At 46.8% G+C, this 23,176-nt stretch overlaps 1 protein-coding gene across 2 annotated transcripts in view; it reads left to right on the top strand.

The window, feature by feature from the left end:
- PDLIM1 (PDZ and LIM domain 1) overlaps positions 1-22,828 on the top strand; it is a 40,792-nt gene extending 17,964 nt beyond the window's left edge. Inside the window, exons 3-8 of one of the 2 annotated variants that reach the window (XM_080348049.1) lie at positions 2,577-2,661; positions 2,744-2,884; positions 12,612-12,802; positions 18,180-18,334; positions 20,512-20,629; positions 22,280-22,828. In XM_080348049.1, coding sequence (XP_080204175.1) covers positions 2,577-2,661; positions 2,744-2,884; positions 12,612-12,802; positions 18,180-18,334; positions 20,512-20,629; positions 22,280-22,466 — 877 coding nt within the window. In that variant the 3' untranslated portion in view covers positions 22,467-22,828. The remainder of the gene's footprint in view (positions 1-2,576; positions 2,662-2,743; positions 2,885-12,611; positions 12,803-18,179; positions 18,335-20,511; positions 20,630-22,279) is intronic. The other variant, XM_080348050.1, reaches the window with a different exon arrangement.
- Positions 22,829-23,176: the final 348 nt, after the last annotated feature.

The following is a 23,176-nucleotide window of genomic DNA, read 5'->3' on the forward strand; positions in this document are numbered from 1 at the left end:
TGACCTTGTTGCTTCCATTTATATCCTGTGACAGATCAGAATGGCAGCAGGCTGAGAAACAAAACTTGTGCTTTTTGCCTTGCTAATAAATAAGGGAGAAAAATCTGGTCAGAATACCCCACTGGCTGCCATAGCCAGTTGGCCATAGCTGCCTCTCCTACGCTGGAAACCAAGGTGCTGTGTCACCTCAAATGCACTGAGTAAGGGGCACTGGTATGAAAGCAAGGGCCCAAGGTGCTGGGGGTAGGTTTCTGTGCTGCATTCATGTATTGACGTGCTCTAAGCTTAAATTTTCAGTCAGAAGGAGACCTTTTGGTGCTTCTGAAATCTGATGATATTAAACTGCTGCAAAAGAAAATGCTGCCTCAAAAGTACTCGGATCACTGCTAGTGAGCACTGGTAGGGGGATGCTTCATGCTAGAAATCAGGTGAAGTGTTTCATGCTCTCTGAACTGCTCTTTCATCTCCAGCTGATGTCTACTTGCTTACAGCCTGGCTGGCAGGGTGTTTAATTTCCATATGCTTTGCTGTGTCCCCTGTTTTTCCAGAGGTAGTGAAACTTGGTCATGTGTGATCTCCAAACACTTTCAAGAAATAAGGCTTTGCGTTGGTCAATGGGATGCTCCCATCTGCAAACGCAGTATTCAGGTGCAAAATACAGCTGTCATAGAGACCGCTGTGACTTTGTCAGGCTTGGTAGCTGTAATCTGGGTAAAATCACTGTTTCCCCAGGCACCTTAAAGCATGGGTTGCCAGAAGCAAGGAGGGAATGGTTGTTTCATACTCGCCTGGGGGATATGTTGTCCATCCAGTACTGGCAGATGTTGACACAGGATGATAATCAGATCGCCATAGATCTGATCCCACACAGCTGCTACGTTCATATTTGTTAGTCTGTGTGTACACCAGCTTGCCAGGCGCCAGGATCTGGGTGACACAGGTTGTTGAGTATCAGAACTGCCACTGGGCCTGCAGGATGCAATAGCCTGGAGGCAAAGGTTTGCTGTAAAGGATGATATCTGGTGTGACCTGTGTCTTTGTACTTTCCTGTGAAAGGAGGTGCAGCATAGCAGACTTCATTCGGGGTTTCTTCTCTGTGAAGTTCAGGGTGTAATAGATGCAATAGCAGGTCAATAAAATTTCTCCTCTTCCCTGAGTGAGAATGCTGCCTCCATTTCCTCCCACTGAGCTACCCTCTGCATGGAAGTATTAAAATACTATTTATGCAGCAAATGTTTGAAATACACACGTGCATTACAGTTAAGTTTGAACTGTTTAAAAAAATATCCTAACACTGGAGGGCTTTTAGAGTAATGGTGCAGACCAGATTGAATGTATCGTGGGTAGCTCTACACCCTGTTTCTCCATCCTTGTCAGTTTTATAAGCCTTTTCTGTTTACAGTCTCCAGTTACCCAGTTAATTCTCAGTGGAAGCATTCCTGTTTTGCTAACTAAGTACTTAAATAGTAGCTGGCCCTGGACCCACTAATATCTAGGAAGTACATCTATCTGCAGTTGCAGATTCTACAAAGGGCTCCTGTCAAAACAGGACATGGTTTTCAAAACTCTTTCTAAGAGTTTATCAGCCATCTGGTTGCTGCCTGATGCAACGTTTAGCATTGAACAAGAGTTTTCATTCAGCAATACTGCAGCCGCTCATTCCCTTCTATTAAAAATTTTTGGGGAAGTGGCATTGTTCAGTCCATCTGAGATGCTAAATACTTTTCTGTACTGCTGAGAAAAATAGGTAGCATATGTCTCCCACAGAGCATCTCAAGCAGTTCTAAGCACTCCATTTCTCCCTCACCACTTGTTTGTTGTTCTTTGGGACAATAGCAAAACTCCAGAATGATGATGATAGTAAAAGCAGTTGGTTTTTGTCACAGATCTTGACTTTGTTTCAGGCTGTTGTGAGTAATTGGGTCAGGCCGCAGACCAGCAAGGGTCATGCTGACTTTCTCTGACACATTATGTCATCTCAGTTCTTAGTCCTGTTGCAGACTTGAATGCATTTTTTTTGTAATTCCCAAAAGTATCTGTTTGTTCAGCATGGATACCACTGTATAAGAAGAAAATTCCAGAGACCCAAACTAAAAAAAATATTTCTAGCTTATCCAAGGCAGCCCAACTTCAAGAACAAAATGTTCTCTGTATAGTCAATACAGGCAAGAATTGCTCCTCTTCCCGGCTACCCATAAAAGCTGAAATAAAGTAATTTGAATTGTCCCCCTTAATTAAAGGATCTGCATCTAAGGGGTGTTCCAGCTTCTGCTGTTGGGTGACTCTCAACTCTCCTATCTGGGTTGGGAGCCCATTCTGTCACCAGTGGCCTCCCAAAGAGTAAGCCAGGCCAGTCACTGCTGAGATCCCATGTGTTTTCCAAGGACCTCACACAGCATAACGAAGTCATCCAAGTTATGTGCCTAAAATAAGGCTACCTAGGTTTCTGATTTGGATAGTGCTATATACAAAAGACTGGGGAAATGTTTTCAGCTGATTAACTTCAAATCTTTTAATAACAATAATGATGCTCAGTGATGAAAACAGATTAACTCTTCAAAATTTGTGTATTGCAGAACGGAGTCAAAAGTCTGGTCGCCACTTGTAAATGAGGAGGGAAAGACACATCCTTACAAGATGAATCTGGCCTCTCAGCCGCAGGTAAGTAATGGAGTATCTGCGTGCTCTTGTTCCTGCTTCCTCCTGTCCGACTCTGGAGTCGTCTCTGGCCTGATCCTCCAAGGAGCTGAGCATGTGTCCCTCCGTCAGTCGCGCTGGGGATAGTGCTGTGCCCCGTGCCTCCCAGCAATCGCGCAGCCCTCGGAATCCTGCAGAGACAGACGCCCTGCCTCGAGATCAGAAGCCAGCCCGTGCCTGGCCAGGGGTAAGCTGCTTGGCTCCCAGGCGTTGTCTGCTGCCAGCTGCATGCCCGCACTGCCGCAGGGCAGAGGCACTGCAGAGATGTGCCTCACTAGATCATCGCTGCCATTCTAAGCCTATTGATTTTCATAGATAACAAAAGTCTTGAGAGGAGAGGAAAATGATTCACTCTTACTGTTTTCTGTTGGTTCTTCTTTTGTTGCTTTGTTCTTTTTCCTCTTACTAGCAGTCTAGCTATGAGGAAGGTGGAAGAGAAACACATTAACCTTTTATGTTTTTATCTGTGGACAGATCTTGCAGCCTCTCTCTAGGAGGCTGGTTTTGTAACCTTTTGGCAGCCTTGCTTCATTGGTCTGCTACCTCTGTCATGTAAATATAGTAATAACAGTGACCTCTGCGAGGGCATTGCCTGAGCTAGGTTTAGAGGATTACACTGCACAAATCTACAATAATTGCACTAAAATCAATGGCATCGCTCCAGATTTTCACTGGGCTAATGACATGGATTCTGGCCCTAGCATGCATCCCATGTGAGTCTTTCTAGCAAAATAAGTAGAGATAAAACCAGTTTGACTCTGCAATTAATTTACTGCTTACATGCCTGTTTGGGTTGGAAAGAACCTGAACCTAAAGTAGCACATGTGCAGCAACACCCTGCCTAGACCTTGGCCTGGGATCTGTCCATGCTCCCTCTCACGCCAAGCTGCTGTGTGTTGGTTGGCTCAAGAGTGTGGTGCTGCATTCTCCAGGTATTTCAGAGCTTGGCCAAGGCACAATGTGAGACTGAGCCATTTGGACTTTGGTTGGGCTGGAACCATGCAGTGACACCTTCCTGTAACACTGTTGAGCTGAGATCTGGTCTGTGTCTGCAAGGCTGCAGAGAGGGCTATTTAATTCAGCAGGAGACCAGTCCTAGAGACCAAGTCCCTTAGTCAGCCATTAACCAGAATTTAGCTAAATGCCCCAGAATTAAACATAGGGCGTTACACATGCCAGGCAGGAGTTCAGTGTAGCTCACTAAGCTTAGTTAACTGCAGCAAGAAACCTGTGGCTGCAGCTGCCCTGTCACTAGCTGCACCACCACACTTCTCCCCCCAGTGCAGCCTGGGTCACTGGGTAGATATCCACTGCTGGTCAAGTACTAAACGTAGGCTATTTTAATTAACTGATGCCACCTCTTGCTTAAACTCATTTGCTCTGCCAGTATTAACCCTAATCAATGGCTCTCCTTTGATCAGCTGCCCCCTGGGTGGAGTGTTTGCATCTAGGTCAGCCCTGTGCTGTTTCAGAGAGCCTCTTGCAACTCAGTAGGAAATGTGGGTGAGAGGGACTCAACCTTAACTTTAGTCTTTGACTTTAAGTCATGTCATGCTTTTTAAAATCCAAGTAAGGGGCATCACAAAGGTCAGACTGTGCAGGATTCAGCAATAATTCTGGCAGTGGAACATACCCACTACTAAACCCTAACTGTAGTCCTAATCCTAGTCCTTGCTCTGGCCATTATATAGATATTCTAATGCTGCCAGTTTGTAAGTGTGGAACAACTGAATTTGTTGATACCAACCTGTAACTGACTTCAGAAGAATTTGATGCGAAACTGAGTGTGGAGAGATTCCTGTTACAAACCTTCTTTCTGAGCAGTGACCCTTGTCTTAATCTTGCACTAGGAACCAACTGTTGCTTGAAAATTAAGCTCTGACCCCTTGTGATGGCTGATACTAGAAGAGTTGTGTTTTTTTTTCCTGGTGTAAAAGGAACATTCAAGCTCACACAGAAGCCTCACCTTCCTTCTTCCCTTTCTTAAAATGAAGCCATTTGCAGTGACCTATGTGAGTGGTGTTTGCTGTTTTTCAGAGCATGGGGCTTTCATTTAAAGGGCTTTACCTGCTGCATATTTAAGCAGAGGAATTTAGCAGTGTGAAGGAAGATGTGTATCTCATCTCCAAACCACACGCTCCCATTTACCCTTCCTGCTTAACAGTGCCTGAACATCCTAGTCCACTGCGCCAAGGAAAAGTGTAATGAACACCATCAAGTTTTAAGTTATTTGTCTTTATCTTTTGTTTTTTTTTAAATACACACCTGTTTCTTTTTTCAGTAGCTGACTGCAGCAAGTGAGGTTTGTGGCGAGGTGTGTCTGCTTGGAGTGGGACGCCAGCAGAGCGTGCTGGCTCCTGCCACTGCCGTGGCGAGCGTCGGTGTGTCACACGGGGCTGTGTCTTTGCAGTGTCACCAGACGCTTCAGCCAAGCTTGGTGCAAATCAGCAGAGTGCAGAAGATGCTGTGCACATATATGCTAGCATGGCAAACTGCTATGGACTTTACCGCATAGATGCTGATCACATTTTTCCAACAGGATTGGTAGAAGTTGTGAGTAGGGCCCAATCTTCGAAGGCAGTGCTGTCTGAGCTGTTCAGGTTTTCTTTAAAACTTGCTCGCCAGTGAAAACAATATATTTGCTTTCCTTCGCAACAGTCTTGCACAGAATTCTTATTAATTCACTTACCAAAGAAAACAGGACATACTGAGTCCAAGTGGTTCATTTAAGTCCTAGTCCAAGGTCCTCTGAAGATGTTTCTCAGTGGTTTTGCATACAGCCCTTTGAATATACATGAAATATACATGTGAATAGACTTCAGGCTCAAAAAAACCTCCGACTTTAAAGCCTTTGTTGTAGATATGGGACTGCAATTATTCAAATAAGTTTCCACCTTTCTTAAAATTGTTAGTCTTATGTTGCCTCTCCTACTTTCAATATCTTGACTGAAATTTCTTACAACACTACACCACCTTCTTTTCTTCTCATTTTACTGATACAGTTAAATAACTAGACCTTTGCAAAAGATCTTGCAAGCGGAATTAATTTTCAGTTTGTCTCGAGAACTGTACAACTAGATACATATGTTAAGATCGCTGCTTATGCATTTTTTTTTTTACTCAATTTAAGATAGGTGTTTTTTTTGTTTGTTTGCTTGTGTTCCTTTTGGAGGCTCATACTTGGTGAAATGCTGCATCATCCTGTGGAAGTATTTTCCCTTACTTGGAATGCAAGTTCGAGATACTTATGTGCCTTTGGAAAATAAAAAGGCATTCCACAACCTTCCATGCATTCCACGAAGTCTTGAATCTCAAGACTGACTTCCTTGTCTAAGCTGACCTTTGCCCATGAAAGAGCTACAACCATATTATTATTTCATTACCATTATCTTTATTCTTCTAAATTAATTTAAAGTGAGGCAAGAGTGATGACAAAGTCACATTTCATCAAAAGGTGCAGCAGCTTGTCAGCAGTGATGGCTCAGCGGCTGAGCAGCTTTGTTTTGGGTGTGACTATGGCAACATGAGGGGAAGGAAATGACAGAGTCGTCTTAGTATATTTACTCAATTATTTCACTTACAATTCTCACCCAGATCCTAAGGGTGATCACTCAGTGTAATTTTCCCATCCAGAGCTTTTCCTCACTGCAGTGAAAAACATTAAAACAACACATCTGTCTCTCCCTTCTGTTTAACTTTTTTTGCGAAAAGTGATTACGGCAAGAGAGAACAACTTGGTAATTTTAATGCTTATGACACTGACCAGAGACCAGCGTGATTTTCAGACTCTGTGCTCTCTGGTGACCCTGGGCCAGGCATTAAGCTCTGGACCCACACACTAGTGTGTGTGACTGTATTGTCTCTTGGTAAAATGAACAATAAAACTCTTTATAGCTCAGACTGTGCTGTGTCTTGTCAGACCTGCCCTCTGTTGTAGGACACAGAGGTCGGTGGGGCCTGGGTCTCTGAGCTGGTTGAGCCCATACAGGGAACGCGCTAAGAGAGACCAGCTTCAAGGGCAGTCAACACCAGGACTGTCTCCAAAAAAGCTTGTTCAGCTCCCTGAAGGCAACATGCCCCGTTTGCAGTGAGACACAAGTATTAATGTCACCCCTCAAGAATGTCAGTGAAAACTCATTTGAGAGGGATAGATGAGCTCTTTTTAACCATGGAAGATACGAGCTTTCAAATGTGAGGATGTTGTTTGTTTGTTTTTATATGAGAAATAACCTCCAGACACGCAGCTGGGGAACTCTGGAGGCGAATCGCAGTATTTGTGGGATGACAGTGACAGACAGCCACTTTTGTCTTCCCAGAGTTTCTTGAAAGTGCCTGCTCTGTCCTCCTCATCCTCACAGAGTGATGTCATTGTTTTTGTCTTGTGTATTTTATCTCCTTGGATACGGAGAAGGCAAGGGCTATAGAAACTGGGTGTGTGGCTGGCTTGGCCTTTGATAAGGCCATGCGTGTGTGGGCAATGCATGAAACAATAGGTATATAAAGTAACAACGTTGTGTTTTCAGACCAGGGAACTGTGCTGGCGGATCGTGACCTGCTGGTTTTGGTTAAAAGGCGTTACCACATGGATGTGGAATGTGTCGAGGATGCAGAGGGAGAGGATGTGGGAAGCCAGCCTTGTTGTTTTACCCCCCTACAATAACAAACCCCAAGCCCTTCGTAATTTCTAATCGGATTTCAAAGCATTGCAAAAGATCTTTCCATAGCTGAAAAACCCCAAACAATAACAGAGGGAGAGGTGAAAGCAAAGGCTCTTCTAATACTTGCAATTGCAGCTGATGAAGCACAGCATAGGGTAGAGTTTGCCCCGAAGCCCTCCTGAGCTGCTGCTGCATGTTTGGCATGAGCAGCCTGCCCCCTGCGTGCTGCTTGGGCAGGAGTGTGGCCTGAGCTCCCAGTGTGGCTTTGCAAGGGCCAGGACAGGGCCAGGAGGTTTGGCTGCCAGTCTCTGCTCTCCTTCCCTGCCCGCAGGACTGCAGCGCTCTCACTTGCTGAGGTTTGGTCAGGAGCCCATTTTCTTAGAGCTGAGTAAACATTTATACTGAGAAATGTTTAATCGTGTTTCCTCTTGGCGTGGCTCTCGAGGTGCACGACCCAGGATTGCCCACACCGAGCCCCCGGGCTCTGACTTGGGACGCAAAGCCAATCCTGTGTTTATGGAGCCCGGTGGGCAATGGGCTTTGCTGGCTCACTCAGCTGCTTTGGGGGTCAATGGGGCTGTGGGGGCTTTCACTTCTCTCTGCAATTGCAGAGCCTGGGTGCTTGGTCCTTTTTAATTTGTAACATAAGGTCAGAGTGAAGCCCCTGACTCCAAGAGCCGGAGCTTCAGGAAATAACTACACTGGCCTGTCTCTAAATGACGACTCCACATCTGAAAAGAGTTTTCGGTGGCTTCAAACAGCCCCCCATTCCCTATTAGATGTGCCTTTCCTCGGAGGGCTCCGGGGAGATTGCTGGGGAAGGGACAGGGTTGCACAGGAGGGCAGCCCCCAGGCTGCAGAGGCAGTGGGGCAGAAGCCAGCACCCCTGAGGTCTCAGCCTTGCCAGCTGCCTTCAAACCGTGCTGTGGGGAGAGGAAAAACCCACTTGAGGGAGAGGAGTGGCTGACTCTTCATGTCTCGGTTTAGTTTATTTAGTGAGTGCAAAAAGCCTCCAGGTTTTTCCTGTTTCTGGTGGTGCTGAGGTCAGTGCAGCTGGGATGGCCTTGGCCATGTCACTGTGGGGCAGATGGGACCTGCGAGTCCCCCTGACCTCAGACCACCCCAAACCTGCCTGAGGGAACCTGGGGCCATGGAGGCATCAGAGTGGCTTTATGCTCCTGGTGCCTGGGATCTACCCCAGGTCAGCCAATGGAAGTAGCTCATCCTGAGCTATCTGTACATCTGTCTCCCTCACTGAGAGCTGTGAATTCCCCTGGAGTCCCATGCCCCATTTCCCAGGATTAGTAGGTCCCATGGTGGTGGCTGTGTCCATCTCTGGTGTGTGAGTGAGGAGGAAGCAGCCACCCACACCATGATCTGTTGGCTGGCCCTGGGTGTGGAGGCAAGGGCTGACACAGCTGTGGGGATTTCACAGGCTGGGCTTCAGCATTGCTGAGCATGCCCTGGCGTGAGTGGGACGGAAGGGAGGAAGGGGCCATTGTTTCCCAGATAATTCCCCATGACGCAGCCGGTGCAGTAGGAAACGCTGGTCTGCTTCCTGCCCTGGCACAGGGACATTTTCCCCGTCCCTGCTGCCTGGCACTGTGGCTGGCAGTGGCTGGAGTGATGGGGGAAGCCCCTTGGTGCCCAGCTGGAAGGGCTGTGGTGCAGCACCAGTGGTGCTGGTGTCCCTATCTACCCCAAAAGGGGTGCTGCCACCTGCAGCCAGCACCAGAAAACCCATTGGGAAGGACATCTGCATATTTGACATGAAGCTAGGATCCTACAAACCTTTGTTGTCCTTGGGATTGGGAAGCAGCTTTTTTGCTGGGATGAGGGGATTTGCTCTGGTGCCTGGAGGACTCCGGAGCACGTAGGATTGTGCACCAAAGACACTTGAAGCTTAATCATATAGAGGAGGTATTTTTAGTTAGAGAGGAGGCTGTTGGAGGAATTATTCCTCTGGCTGTGGCTCCCTGAGTGGCCCTGCTCCTTTGGGAAGTCAACTTCTGCCCAATGGGGCAGATGCCAACTGAAGGTGTCTCTGAGAGGATCTAATGTTAGTCACACTCCTCTATACTACCGACAAAGAAAGAGTGGGTCACACTCTGCCTGGATAAGAGCATGTCCTTGTGTCTGACAGTCAGGTCTTCCTATGCAAACAGACCACTGCTGACTGCTCTTGCAGTCCAAGCCCCTGCCAGGGACGCTGTTTAAAGGTGCTTGCCCTGTTGCATTGGTTCCTGGGAGCATCACAGACTTAAGAGATGCTGCAAACTCCAGGCGTCTCGACTGCATAAACCAAGTGCTGCCCCCACACATGTACACAGTATAGCAGTGGGTTTGTGCTAAGATTTTTCACTTATATGCTGGTGGGCAGGTTTCTGGGAGTCTCACATTTCTGATTTTCTTTTCTAGTATTAAGTAAGAGAGTCTCACATAAGCACATCATTCTGGGGGTTGGGGCTTTAACAAAACTGCTGCACAGCATAGGGCCTGGGTTGGCAGTTCCGGTAACTTCCTAGGTGAACACATTTGACAGTGAGAACAAGTTATCTTTTGATCTTGGGATCGCAACATGAAAGCACTTGTTCTTTGCAAATTCCTTCCACACCTCGAGCAGAAAGAGCAGCACAGCGTGAGGGGAAGTGCTGGAGAATTTGGATTATCCAAATGCCCTTTATAATGTTACTGCTCTTGTCAGACTTGTCTATAGACTTTCGGGTTATATCTATGCTGTTCTTCAGAAGAGATTTTTCCAATCCAATCTTCAGACACCTCCTTCTGCTCTGATATCTTGATTTAACCTGTAATAAAATCACTTATAGTTAGGGACTTTTATCCACATGAGAGCTACTATGGATGTCTTGACACTTTTGAAAGCTTAATTTATGGTCTTGGATGTTTTTACACAGCAGAAAACCTACCTGGTGGCCAGAAGTAGGCTGAAATCTCCTATGTGAATTCTGTGCCTGAGTGCATGTTGCACATCTTCTCAGAGTTAAGGCACTAATGTGATTTCAGTCTCTTCCATCTGACTGTTTTCTCAACACTCGTACGAGCTTTAAACATCCTTGAGGCCTCCATCACTGTCAAACTGATTTGGCCTTGGCTGACAGATTCAAGAGTCCTTGGTGGGGGTTGGGAATGTGCCCACATGCACGTGAACTATGTAACTGAGATGCCGTACTTCCTTAGGAAACCAGAATTTTTAAAAAATACCCTAAATTACTTCCGTTTCTCTAATTCTTGGTTAATACTTAAATGTTTCTGCAATACAGGCTGTGACACGATTTAAACTTTGAGCCTGTTTGACCCAAGGGTATAACCCCTTTATCCTAAAACTTCTGCCTCTTTCTTTCTTTAAACCAGCTATTTATGTGCATGTCTGAAACCCTCTCCTACTTGTGGCCCCTGAATGGTGGGCTAGTCTGTGTATTTAATGCTGATGTAAGATCACTGATATTTTTCCCCACGGTGTGATATACAGGCTGAATTTGGTTTTTTTTTTCTACAGTCCACAGTTTCTACCATGGGAAAGACTATTTTTATGAGCACTGTTATGTGCTTTGAATGAGATTGCAACAAAAGGAGATTAACTAATTACTCCAGGGTCTTTCTTCCTTTGGTGTGTGGAAAAGCTTCATGGCTGACATCCATATGCATCGGCCAGAAAGCTGTGGGAGAGCAGCCCAGCCACACCACACCTGATCGTCTTGAGCTACCCCACTGATTTCAAATGACTTGTAACTCATGAATGTGTTCGGGTCGGTGCTGCTCTTCTCTGAGGGATCCTATGCTGCGCTTGATGCCATAAATAGCATTTGAGTGCCATGGAGCAAGATGACTCCCATCTGTCAGTCTGGGAATGCTAGCCAGCTGCCTGAGGAAATCTGTGGACATAAAACTGATCCAAAGAAAAATCTGTAGGGGAATTTAGTCATTCTTGTTTCTAATGTTTATCCTGTAACTATAGCTCTATCAAACATATTCTGTGGGATGTTCAAAGGGTGGTGAAGGCTCACTTCATTGCTGTGGAAGTCAGTGTCTGTATTGACTGGGAGAGGGAAGCGGTTGTGTTAATTGGAGCTGGGAACTGTGGGTCCAACATGCCAAGAAGGGCCATGTTTCATCCATTGGGCATTAGCCGTATAGTAAAGCCATTCCACATCTCTGCAGCTGGCTGAAACATTTCAAAACACACATTTTGATGCCATCTTTTTGCCCTGCATATTTCAGCCACCTCTGCTAATGTTAGTCTCTTCTTCTGCCTGCTCTAGTGAGGCCCCATTGCGCTCACTCCTTGCTTTGGTCAAGCATCTTCTTTGGGGGGAAATAAGCCCTGAAAGTTTTTATCTCTGCCCCAAGGCTGCTAATTCCCAGCCTGCTAAACTAGTGATGGGACTTAGAAATTTTTGTCAGCATTGCCTGTGACTCAGAGGAGTCTTACCTCCTCTCTTATTTAACTTGGATTTGGCCTCTTTCTTGTTAAATCGTAACTGGTGTTTCAAAGTATCACTAATACCTCTGAAAGTCTTTAGTTTGCAGCAAACCCAGAATGTCTCAGTGATATCTCATACTTGTAGCACTGACGGGGTCTCTGGCATTTAGCTGTCACTTTCTGTAGACAGCCTTTTGTATTAACAAGAGTCATCTTCCCACCTTTACTGTGGGAAATTTTTGTTCAGAAAGTCTGAAGTTGTTCATCAGACAGCTGTGAACCTCACTCTTAGCTGAAGGAGCAGACACGCTCCAGAGCATTTGTAGTAATGACAATGTAGTAATGACAGATCTTTTTGGGCTGCCCTTATCTAAGCAAACCCAAACTTTCAGATGCCATTGAGGATGCCCCTCATCTTTACTTTTCCATAGAAATCAGCCCTACTTTCAGGCATTGCAATGAACACTTAGAATCTGTAGTCCTGCATGAGAAAGTAGGTCCTGTGGGTTACCCCAGGCTTGCAGGAGCTCCCAGCCACATGGCAGCTTGAGCTAGTAGCTCTGGCAATTTTTCTGAGCTCTTACATTCCCGGCACATCAACTCTCAAATGTCTTGAAGGTCAACCTGAAGCCATTCAGGATGGGGTCCCTCGTGACGTGTTCTCCCTGCTTCGGTGGTCGTGGTTGCATGTTTGTCAGCTGAGCCCACGCGCAAAGGCCACCACTGCAGCAGCTGCTCGCTCCTGGCTGCCCGGCCACGTCTCACCTTGCACGCCTGAGCACCTCTGATTTTTGCCTTTGCTCCTTTGCATGCAGGAAATAAGGCACATAGGAAGCGCACACAACCGGAGCGCGGTGCCCTTCACTGCCGCCACGGCTTCTGCCCCCAGAGTGATCACTGCTCAGTACAACAACCCAGCAGGCCTCTACTCCTCAGAGAACATCCAAACCTTCAACAGTGCCGTGGAGTCCAAGGCATCACCTGGGGCCCCAGAGCCTGCCAAGCCGTAAGTATCTTCCTCGCCTCTCTCTCCCTGCCTGGCCCCCAGGGGAGGCTCCAGGAGAGGCGAGCTTGCTGCAAGGGTACCCATTTGTTAACGGAGAAGAGTTCTCTTTCAGGACAAGGGAAGGAGCAGAGGCACAAGGGTTGCCGTGGTTCCCAGGGGCAGGGCTCGGAGGAGCGGGGAATGTTCTGTGAGATGCAGAAATGAAATTAATACCGTTGTGTTTCTTTGTTTAGCAGAGACCGACGCAGTTTCCACGTGCATTCAGCATGACATACCAGCCCGCTGGTCTGAACAGGTGCCTGATAGCTTGTTACGAGCACTTTGTAAAATTAGCGTTTTGTGCTGGCTTTGCAGGCAGTGCTGGGCAGGAAGGGTACCAGGTACTGCAGGAAGGACACACATCCTGGTTCCCAACTGGCCTGGGATTCATAGACACAGGCTCTGCTAAGTTTGGATCTTTCTGGTTTTTATATTTGAACCTTGTTTTACATGGGAGTTTTGGAGAGTAGCTGAAACAGTCATACCTATGTGAGTGTTTTTATTGTTTATATATGGGATTGGAAAGGGTCCCAACCTTAAAAGGGCCTGTTGATTTTTGTGGTTGCATCTGAGCTTCACTAAAGACATTGCTTTATCCCAGAAATCCAAGGTTCCTCTGTTTTCATTGGAAGTAATAAACCAGGAGCTTTCTGAAATCTTTATGGCTATGTTGGTCAAGTTGCTTAAGTGCCCTCTGTATAGCAGTCCAAAACTGCCTGGAAGACTTTGGCCACTTTTACAGCAAAAGCTGCAAGACCAATGCTTTAGGCAATACTTGACTAAATTCCCAACTTTTCAAGGGGGAGACAAAAGTAACTTCAGCCTCTGCTTTTTCAGGGCACAAAGACCTGAGATTTTGTTTTAACACAAGCTTGAAAACTTGTCCCTGACTGAAACCAGCTTCTTGCACTGGCAGTCCCATCTGCAGTGTGGGCCCTTCTAGGCAGTTATGGTGCTGCAGCTGGCAGATGGAACAGACAGTATTCTGCAACTGCGTGTATCGCTTGGAGTATTTGGTTTAGCCCTTCATTAATTTCTTCCTTCTTTCCTTTCTTCCTCTGCATTTTTGCCTCAATTCCACAATGTAAAACTCAAATGAACCCACAAACAAACACAACTCAAACTGCCTGTGGGAACATGTGGGCCCGTAGCTGCCCATCGCCGACGGGTGCCATGCAGGCTCCCTTCGCCTCGGTCTATAACCCTCTGCAGGCGCAGACCTCGGAGCTGCCACCGCGCAGGCACAGCACCTCCTCTGTCCCCAGCCCTGTCCGAGTGGGGCCCCAGCAGCTGAAGCACGCGGCCCAGGTCTGCCCCAAAAGCCCCGTGGAAGTGGAGGTGCCGGGACTCAAAGTGCTGCACGTGCAGTTCAATTCTCCCCTGCAGCTCTATTCACAGAGCAACATCATGGATTCCCTGCAGGGGCAGATCTCTTCTGTTAGCCCCGATTTCCCCAGGTAACCTGCCTGCTGCCTCTGCAGCTGGCTCGGTGCATCTGTTCATCTTCATCCTGGTGTCCACGAGTGCCTCATCCCTGTCTGTGACTCACAGCCTTGGCCAGTCACGAGGAAACGGCGTTTACATTTCACCTTTCCAACATTAGTGCATGACTCTTCACAGGAGCTTTCTCTGCCTTGTGTCTGTGTCCAATACCACAGGAAGCATCAAAACATCATTTCAGCCTGTCAGCTTGTCCGTTGCCCCCTCTGCACCCATCCAGCAGAGCTTTGACAACAGCTGGTGTTACTTCTGGAGAAGCCACCTGCAGCAAATGGATTTGCTGGGCAGGGGAGGGTGTTTTATCCTGAAAGCTGATGTTTCTGCTGTGCTGAAATGAGTGTTTTTGTTTGTTGCTGGAAGGCAATGCCACACATGTCGTTGTGCTTTTGTTTTGCTGGCTGCAGGCTGGACCATGGGGGTGCACTGGATGTGTTTCATTTGGGGGTGAAGGAGATCCCCATGTGTCACCATCGTTGTCTGATAAAACCTGTGAGTTTGGAGCAGCCTGGGCAGGTGCCGGGCACACAAAGGACCTGGACTGTGTCTCTTGGGGGCTGCCTCTCTGGCCATAGGAGTGGAGGATGCTTGACGTGCTCTGAGGACTGCAGGACCTGTGGAGAGCTTCAGCATCCCAAGGCCTGGGTGCTCTTTGGTATTTGCTCTTTTTGGCAGTTGGGAGTCAGCTACCCTGTGCCTTTAGATGACAGCCCACAGGGTTTTACAGAGAAGACCTCAGTATTGAGATGGGTGAAGCAGAAACTACATTTAGCCATCTCGCAGGATGGCTTCAATCAAGGCTGAATTGTTTGAGATGATGTGAACCTTCAGTAGAGTTACTCCGCTATGTGACCAAGCAGCTTGCAGCTGTGTGACCTGTGGTCCAGAGAGGTGGCCAGTCCTATGGCCTTCATGGGACAGAGCAAAAGGGTACAGACAGATCTTGTGGCTCCTCCACTGCTCATAGTCCCCTCCTGCACTGAGCACCCTGTGCTTCAAAGCAGAAAAGTTGGCATCCTCACCCATGGACCCACACAGCCAAGCTTTGCCATATGCCAGCAGCCAAGAGATAAAGGGAGGCTGGGGATTTACTCCTGCCTTGTTACTCAGTCCAGTTTTTGGCTGTAAGTCACTGCTCTGGCTTGCAGTCGATACTGTGCACGCCAGGAGCGGTCACACAGCTGGCTGGGCTGCTTGGACAGCTGAGAGCACTGCCAAAGGAACCCAGGTGCTGGCAGTTCTTTCATTGCAAAAGCAAGTGGTCCAAGTACTGGGCCTTCCTGTGGCCCAGCTTTGAGATCCTTGTAAACTTTACAAAATATGCTAGCATAAAATAGTAAAATGACAGTAAAGAATAAACCGTGTTTTTCTGAAGGCATGGTGCAAATCCGTGTCTTTATGGTTTTTATTACTGCCACTTTTCAAAGCTCAGTGGTCCAGTGTTATTCAATCAGTGTTGCAAGTTGCCCATGGTAGAAGCAGTGAAATCCTCTAATGGTTGTATGAGTCTGAAATCCCCTAAAGGTCATTGGAGTTGTCCTCTACAAAGTGCATCAGGGAACTCATGTGTGTGGAAAAGGACACCAGTTGCTGGTGGTGGCTGCAGATGACATACCTGTGTCACAGGAGGTGCCATAATTGGCTGACAGGGAGACTCATTATCTTGCAGGCACAAATCCTGTGCCTGTGGCTTTGCCCATTCAAAATAGATGTGTGCTTTTTGGTGTTGATTTTGTTGTTATGGTGTGGTTATTTTGTTTGGTTTTTTGTTTTGGTTTTCTTCAAGCAGCATAGCCTTCTGTTCTGACAAGTTGAGGTATTTCACTCAGCTGGTACAAATTCTAGGATTTGGGTTTTTTTATAGTCTTTCTGAAATCTTGTATATTCAAGTATACCTATAGAGTGCCTACCTAGCAGAGCGGGTCTGTATGTTTTGCTCACTGTCACAATGCATGGTTGAAATGCGATGCCTTTGTTTAATGCTCTTTATGATGATTTAGTCTTTGCTTTTTGAATGCATGTTAGTGAAACATTCTTAGTATGCAAACTGCAATGGCAGGCTTCTTGCCTTATGTTTTCATGGGTGGATAGAGTAGTGGGAGCACATCTGTTTACGTAAGATTAATGTAATGTGGAGCATGGAATCATTTGGGATAACCTACAACATTTTCTGTGTAATAGAAGGAACACCATGATTTCATTTTGGGTGAGAGGTTTCAGTAAATGAGATTCAGGCTTCAAGGCCTCAGCTGCTTGCAAGTCTAATGTGCTCCCTGCTCCAGTGAAAATTACTAAAGATGGAAACATTTTATGGAGTTGTTTTTATGGAAATAGCATTTTATAACATGTGCGATGACTTCTACGTCTGATGCTTGAAGAGTTTATTATGTAGACGTAACTCCCAGATGACTCAATTGCACATTGGTGTGGAAAGTATGCAGTTGTGTCTTCAAGAAAAAGATTTCCCTCTGCAATCTAGTCTGAACTTCAGGATGTTTATGTACATTTCAGGCAATCAATGGGTGCAGGAATAGTGAAACCTAATAGACCATTTACATTTATAAGGCTACATGATGTAATTGAGATGTCAGAGGAGACTTGTCAGTTGTCTCGTTTTTCCAGAGATGTTTTAGTGCAGCCACAGAATATGAGGCAGACAGGAATCTCCTGTGTTATTTAGTCCATCTCTTAGCCGAGCACTCGGTCAATTTAAACTATTGATTTAAATCACTCCCAGCAGATACTTGTCTAGACTCTTTTTAAATCCTTCAGTATGGAGGTTGCTCACCTGTCCATGGCAATTCACTGTGACATTTCAGTGTTTGTCTGTTGGAAAGCTTTTCCCAAGGGATATTCTGAACATCCTCATGCAGTTTTAAGTCTGTGGAGAACATCCTAGGTAATTTTTCCCGTGTCTTTCATTTTTTTTCCCCAAAGACCCTTTTGGTGGCACAATGACCATCCTTTCAGCCACCCTGTTGTGTGAGAGCTGCCCCTGGGGCACCTCAGGCTCGGGGCTGAGGGTGCAAGTCGCTCATGACGTGAGGGGCAGCAGCACCTCAGGAGGCAGCTGAAATGAGAGCTTAGTCGGGGATGGCAGAAATCTCTCTCTGCCCTTGGCCTGCTCGTTGACATTCGTAAAAGGCTGTAAATGGGCTGTGGCTCAGGGTCTCCACTTACAAAATGGAAATCATGTAATCATAGAATAGTTTGGGTTTCCAACCTTCAAAGGTTGGAAATAATAACATATACTTGAAAAGCAGATGTAATTGTTGCCAATCAGGAGATCTTTCAGCTTGACCCTGTAGTTGTTGTGTGAAGGTGGTCTTTAGGACCAATTTGTAGTATACTTGCAAAGATTTTTTTAACAGAATTAATTGTAGTTAATTTGAGATTAATAGCAGTGTAAGGTCGCAGTCTAAGGTAGTTTATGCATGCAAGGAAGACACATAGATGGCACAGCTACCATGTGGAATTCCTATCCCAGCACATTAGTTCTTTACTTTCCTACTAACAGAGCAGTGATTTCCTGGACAGAAAGTTTTAGTTTCTGGAACATAAGGTAATGGCAAAGCAGGGAGAACACTTCGGGACTGGCCAGGGGTAGTCGGTGAGAACCCATTGACAGTGGTGTACATGGATATTTCAGTGTGCCGATTCCACCTGAGCTGCATCTGTCCTGTGCTAGCACAGCCAGCACCTCCCTGGTTTATGGCATCCCGTTGTGCGTTTGTTTTGCACGTTCATTCTTCAGTCATATGATGCATTGGGATAATTTTGCTAGAGGGACTGGCTTTAGTTTTCAGCCATTTAACATGTGTATTCTCTGTTCCTTCCTCAGTTTAGATCAGCATAACCAGCCCCCAGGCAGCATCGCCATAGACAGAGAATCTGAGGTTTACAAGATGCTCCAGGAGAATCAAGAGTCAAATGAGCCACCCAGGCAATCTGCTTCCTTCCTTGTGTTGCAAGAGATTTTGGAGTCAGAAGAGAAAGGTGAGCATTTACTACACACCTAATCTGAGTGTGCTCTTCCCTTTTGCCATTCCTTGGTCTGTGTACAGTGTTTAACATCTAAAACTTCATTTTCCTTTCTAGCTGTTGATTGTTCAGGGTAGCGTGTGTAGATGGTCTCCACAGAAACAGGCTCATTCACTAATTCCTTAACTAGTTTCAGTGTTTATGGGCCCATATTGTTGCTTATTCATTGAGGGAGTGCTCAAGAAATAAGCCCTTGCAATATTTAGATGTCAAGAAAGAATTTTGAAAGTTGCAAAAACTCTTATACTTCTGAAAGTTTTACCCCTTTAAAATAATATTCTCTGATTAAAGACCATCTTACGTTCAAGACTTTGAAGGGTACTACAAGATAGAGCTCTTTAGTGAGTCCTAAAGCTTCTGGTCTCTATTCCTATACACAAGTAAAGGGATCCACTTTTAATGTAAAAATATGGAAGGTGGGTTACAATGAGAAGTTCATATCTTTTAAGCTCTGAAACTTTGCTCTGCTTGGCATTCTTGATCTGACATCTGGACTTGGGCAGTTCAGAGCGATAGACTTTAAGATAAAAAAGCCAGTTAACTTAGGCAGGGGCCAAATCATATTCTCCTCTCCCCTTAAATAAAATAAAATAAACAAATAAATAGAAAGGAATTCCAAGAATGACTTTTTTTCCTTAGGCCAGTTGAGACTTTTTCTCTTGTGTTATTAGCTTGGCAGTGGAACATTTCATTTAATCCAACAAAAGCCTGGTGCTGAGATATTCAGCAAAATGAAGGAAATAAAGAAGCAGTGGGAAGAAAGAAACTAGGATCTTGGAGTCTTTAATATGCTGTTAAAATACCTACCTGAAAGCACCTTTTAAATATTGAGTGTTTGCAACTTGCCCCTCAGGATTCAGCTCCTGCATGGAAGGGACTGGAGTAGCCGGGACTTCTCACACAGCCGAGGTCCTCCCCTCTGTTTAGTAGTGCTGAAGAAGATAAGAAGCAAAAACCTCTCTATTTTATCTTTCTTTGAAGATTTGCAGCATTTTTGGGATTCTCTGGCACCAGGTTTGCCTGCCTGATCTCATGCCTGGATAGGCGTTGGCGTCGCTCCACCGTGAGCTGATAATCACCATGCGGAGCAGGGCCGGGAGGTTACGCAGCCCCAGAGGAATGTCTGTCCCCGAGGAGACAATGCCCCTGCCTGCCAGGCTCAAACGCCGCTGCCGCTGACTCAGATCATGTCTGCGGCGATAAATAGCACGTTTGTTGGCTGCTTCTCCCAGCCTGTCTTCAGGCGATGGCTGTGAGCAGGGGCAGGGAGCTGCCTCCCAGCGGGGACCCGTCCCTCGGGGCATCGCGCACTGTACGGGCTGCCCTGACACCGGCTGAGAGCCTGGCCCCACACACGGGGTCTGTGTGTGGGCGCTGGTGTGTCGATGCATCATGGCTCATCTGTGCTTAGCCTTGACCCTGCGCTCTTAGATGGAGGATGTTTCGCAGGGCGGAACAGATTATGTTTCCTGTGGGTGTTTGATTAAGCCCATTCCTTTAGAGTGATTTAAAAACATGCTGTCGTTGTTGATGTGAGCACAGTGCTGTTTGAGGCAGAGGGAGTGAGCAGAGGTGATAGGGAAGGGCGTGAAAATGTGGTTGCTGCTGCTTCCTTCCCAGCAAGGGTCACTTGCAGTAACTCTGTCAGAGGCCAGGCGCTTCCTGCTGCGTTTGGAGGGTGCACGGGCCGTTGGCCCCATTAGGGAACTGGCACCTCTGGACCAGCATCTCTGCACAGAGCTGGCAATCAGCTTGGCCCTGCATGTGTGATCAGGACACGGAGGGCAGCCTCCGGTGCTGCCAAGGCTGGGGCTGAGGCTTCACTTTGCTTTGTGCGTCTGTGCACGTTAGACACATCAACTGAAGTCTAATGGGCTTTTAAGATGGAAAAAGACTCTCATCTGACTGCCCACTATCTCTGGCCCTCCAATTTTCAGGGCCAGGTTCAGTTGTGTCTCTGCTCTCCCTCCTCCCACACACCCCTAAATCCCTGCCCGCTTTCCGTGCATGAATCCCTGGCTCAGAGCTGGGGTTAAAGAACATCACCCCTCCATAGCAGAGCATCTGCTTGGGAGGAAGAGCCTAGAGCCACGCATCTCACATGCTCTGAAGCACTCTCCTTCCACCCCCAGGAGACCCTACCAAACCATCTGGATTTAGGAGCGTCAAAGCCCCCACCACAAAGGTGGCCTCATCGATCGGGAATGCCCAGAAGCTGCCCATGTGTGAGAAGTGCGGATCTGGCATTGTGTAAGTAACCCTGTCCCTGGGGGTGCAGGCCGAGCATCCCATACCTGTGCAAGGGGCTGAGGTGCCGCAGCTGAAACACTTCATGTACCCACAGCCAGTGCACCCAGGAGCCAGCTCAAGGCATGTTTATTCTCACCAGCTTTGATAGTGCTCACTTTGCAGTTCCTCACAGTTAGGCAGGAGTTGGATTTCCCTCTGCAGATCCATATTAATGGAAACCAAACCAAGTCCTTATGAGACAAACCTCGAGACAATTGTTGCTGCAGTGTTTTGCTTTCTACCTAAAATCTGTTTACAGCACCCAGAAGCAAAATGACCTTTCCATTTAGGGCCTGTGTATTTAATGCTTTTTCATGTGGTGGTGCTCCCAGCCATGGAGTGGGGACTTGCCCCGATGGTCAGAGGCAGTGTGGACCAGGAGAGCTGCGTTCTGCTCCCTGCTCTCCTCTAGGACCACACACCTCCGCTGTGTTTATGCGGACATCATTTTTGTTGTCTTTATGTGGGACGTGGAGCAGAACAGGGGCCTGGGTTCGCTCCAGAGCTGCTCTACCCTAAGTGTGACAGCACAAGGGACCCAACCCATGTCTTTGATTCAACGTTCACTTTCTCAACCACAAATTCTGCTACCCTCATTTTCTCTTTAGTTTTCATTTCCCTATAAACCCCTTAGCTTAACGGTTGGCTCCAGCAGTTGCATGCTGGGAACCCACCTTCGTCCTCACTGAATAATTCAGGTTTTGCTCATGCTGCCCACCAAAAGCCATCAGATTGTTGCTGAGACCCACTACACTGTGAGCGCATGGTCCTGGCACATCTGGAGCGCCAAGCACTGCCAGAATCATTACAGAGGCAATCCATACCCTGTAAAATATGAATCAGAGACAAACCTTACAATTATTCTACCAGCTGGGTAGATCTGGAGAGAAAGCATAAGGCCATGAGTAGCCTTAAAAACTAATGAATTATGGAAAATATAGATGGCTGCTGGAACAAAATGATATTCCTGGCAAATTGTTGTGTTGCTTTTGGTGGTAGTTAACAAGTTGCTATGTAGTTTTCCTCATCATCTGCTGGGCCAGGCTGTGAAGTTTTCCAGTAAGAGCCGGCCCATGTTTGGCTGCATTCATTCACTGCAGCTCCAGAGCAGAAGTGTCTGAGATCAGAGCCAGGCTCTGGTCTCGTTGTGCTTCTCCCACACGTACCTGGCGTGTCAGGCCCCTCGGTTGGTGGTGGGCGGTACTTTCTGGATTTGTTCCACAATCCAGTTGATTTGGACTGGGATTCTGCTCCCCCAGATGGTCAGACTGATTCCTGTCACTTGATCCTGGGCATCTGAAGGCTGTTGCACTGTCTCCAGCCATCACCTAAAGATGCCATCACAGTGATTCTTGCAGCCGCAGCTGATAGGACTGTCCCTGTGAAACTTAGGAAGGCAAATGCTAGGGAACACTTTCCAGAGGAGGGCTCCCATGCCAGCAAACATTTGGCTCTAAAGTGCCGTTAACATCTTCCTGCCCAGAGGTATAACCTGTACTTGTTGAGAGCAGGAGAAAACTGTCCACCTTCAGCACTGGTGTGTGTCTGGGTTGGGGAGGAGAGAGGCAGTGCGGGGTGCCCGGTGCTGACGGATGCTGGTTCCTTCCGCAGAGGGGTGTTTGTGAAGATCCGGGACAAGCAGCGTCACCCTGAATGCTACGTGTGCAGCGACTGCGGCACCAACCTCAAGCAGAAAGGACACTTCTTCGTGGAAGACCAAATCTACTGTGAGAAGCACGCCCGGGAGCGGGTGATTCCCCCGGAGGGCTATGAGGTGGTCACCGTCTTCCCAAAGTAACCTGCGCTGCTCACAAAGCCGATGTGGATGGTTTCTCCTCAGCTGCTCCTCCTTGGGAAGCATCATCCTTCCCCCTCTGCTGAATCTTGTTTGCAATAAGGAATATTAGGCATGGCTTTGAATGTCCCTGCCATTATTAATCTGCCGTCTGTTCACATGAGGTGTCACTAATTGTTCAACATTGTTTTCATCTCCTCTTTCACTGTTTTTGTTTTTTTTTTAATACACAGATTGTTTTTTTTCTTTCCTTCTTCATACTGTTAATCGCACAGGAAAATCAGAAGCCAAAGTCCCATTACAGCTCTTCTGTGTCTCACTTATTTGCCTTCAGTTTGCATTCAATAAACGGGGTGAATCCACAAGCAGATGTCTCTGCTTTCTCCTGGTATCCTGTGCACTGGGTTGGGGTTGCTGGGGCAGCAGAGGTGCCCAGTGCGTGGCCGTGCTCACCCTGGAGAGCGGCAGGAGGGAAATATTAGGTTGGTGCAAAAGGAGTTGTGGTTTTTGCATTGTTGAAATTTTCTGTTTGATATTGGACTACATTCTTAAATAAATGTGGTTATGTTATATATCATTTTAGTGCACTTTTCTAGCTTTTTTTTTTTTTTTTTTTGCTACTGACTTATTACTTGCTGTTTATATTTATTTTAGACTATGGAAATTATGCTAGACAAAAAGCAAATTTGAGCAATTTTCTTATTCAAGTTAAA

This window comes from Nesoenas mayeri (assembly GCF_963082525.1).
Source record: "Nesoenas mayeri genome assembly, chromosome: 7".
Taxonomy (NCBI): Eukaryota; Metazoa; Chordata; class Aves; order Columbiformes; family Columbidae; genus Nesoenas; species Nesoenas mayeri.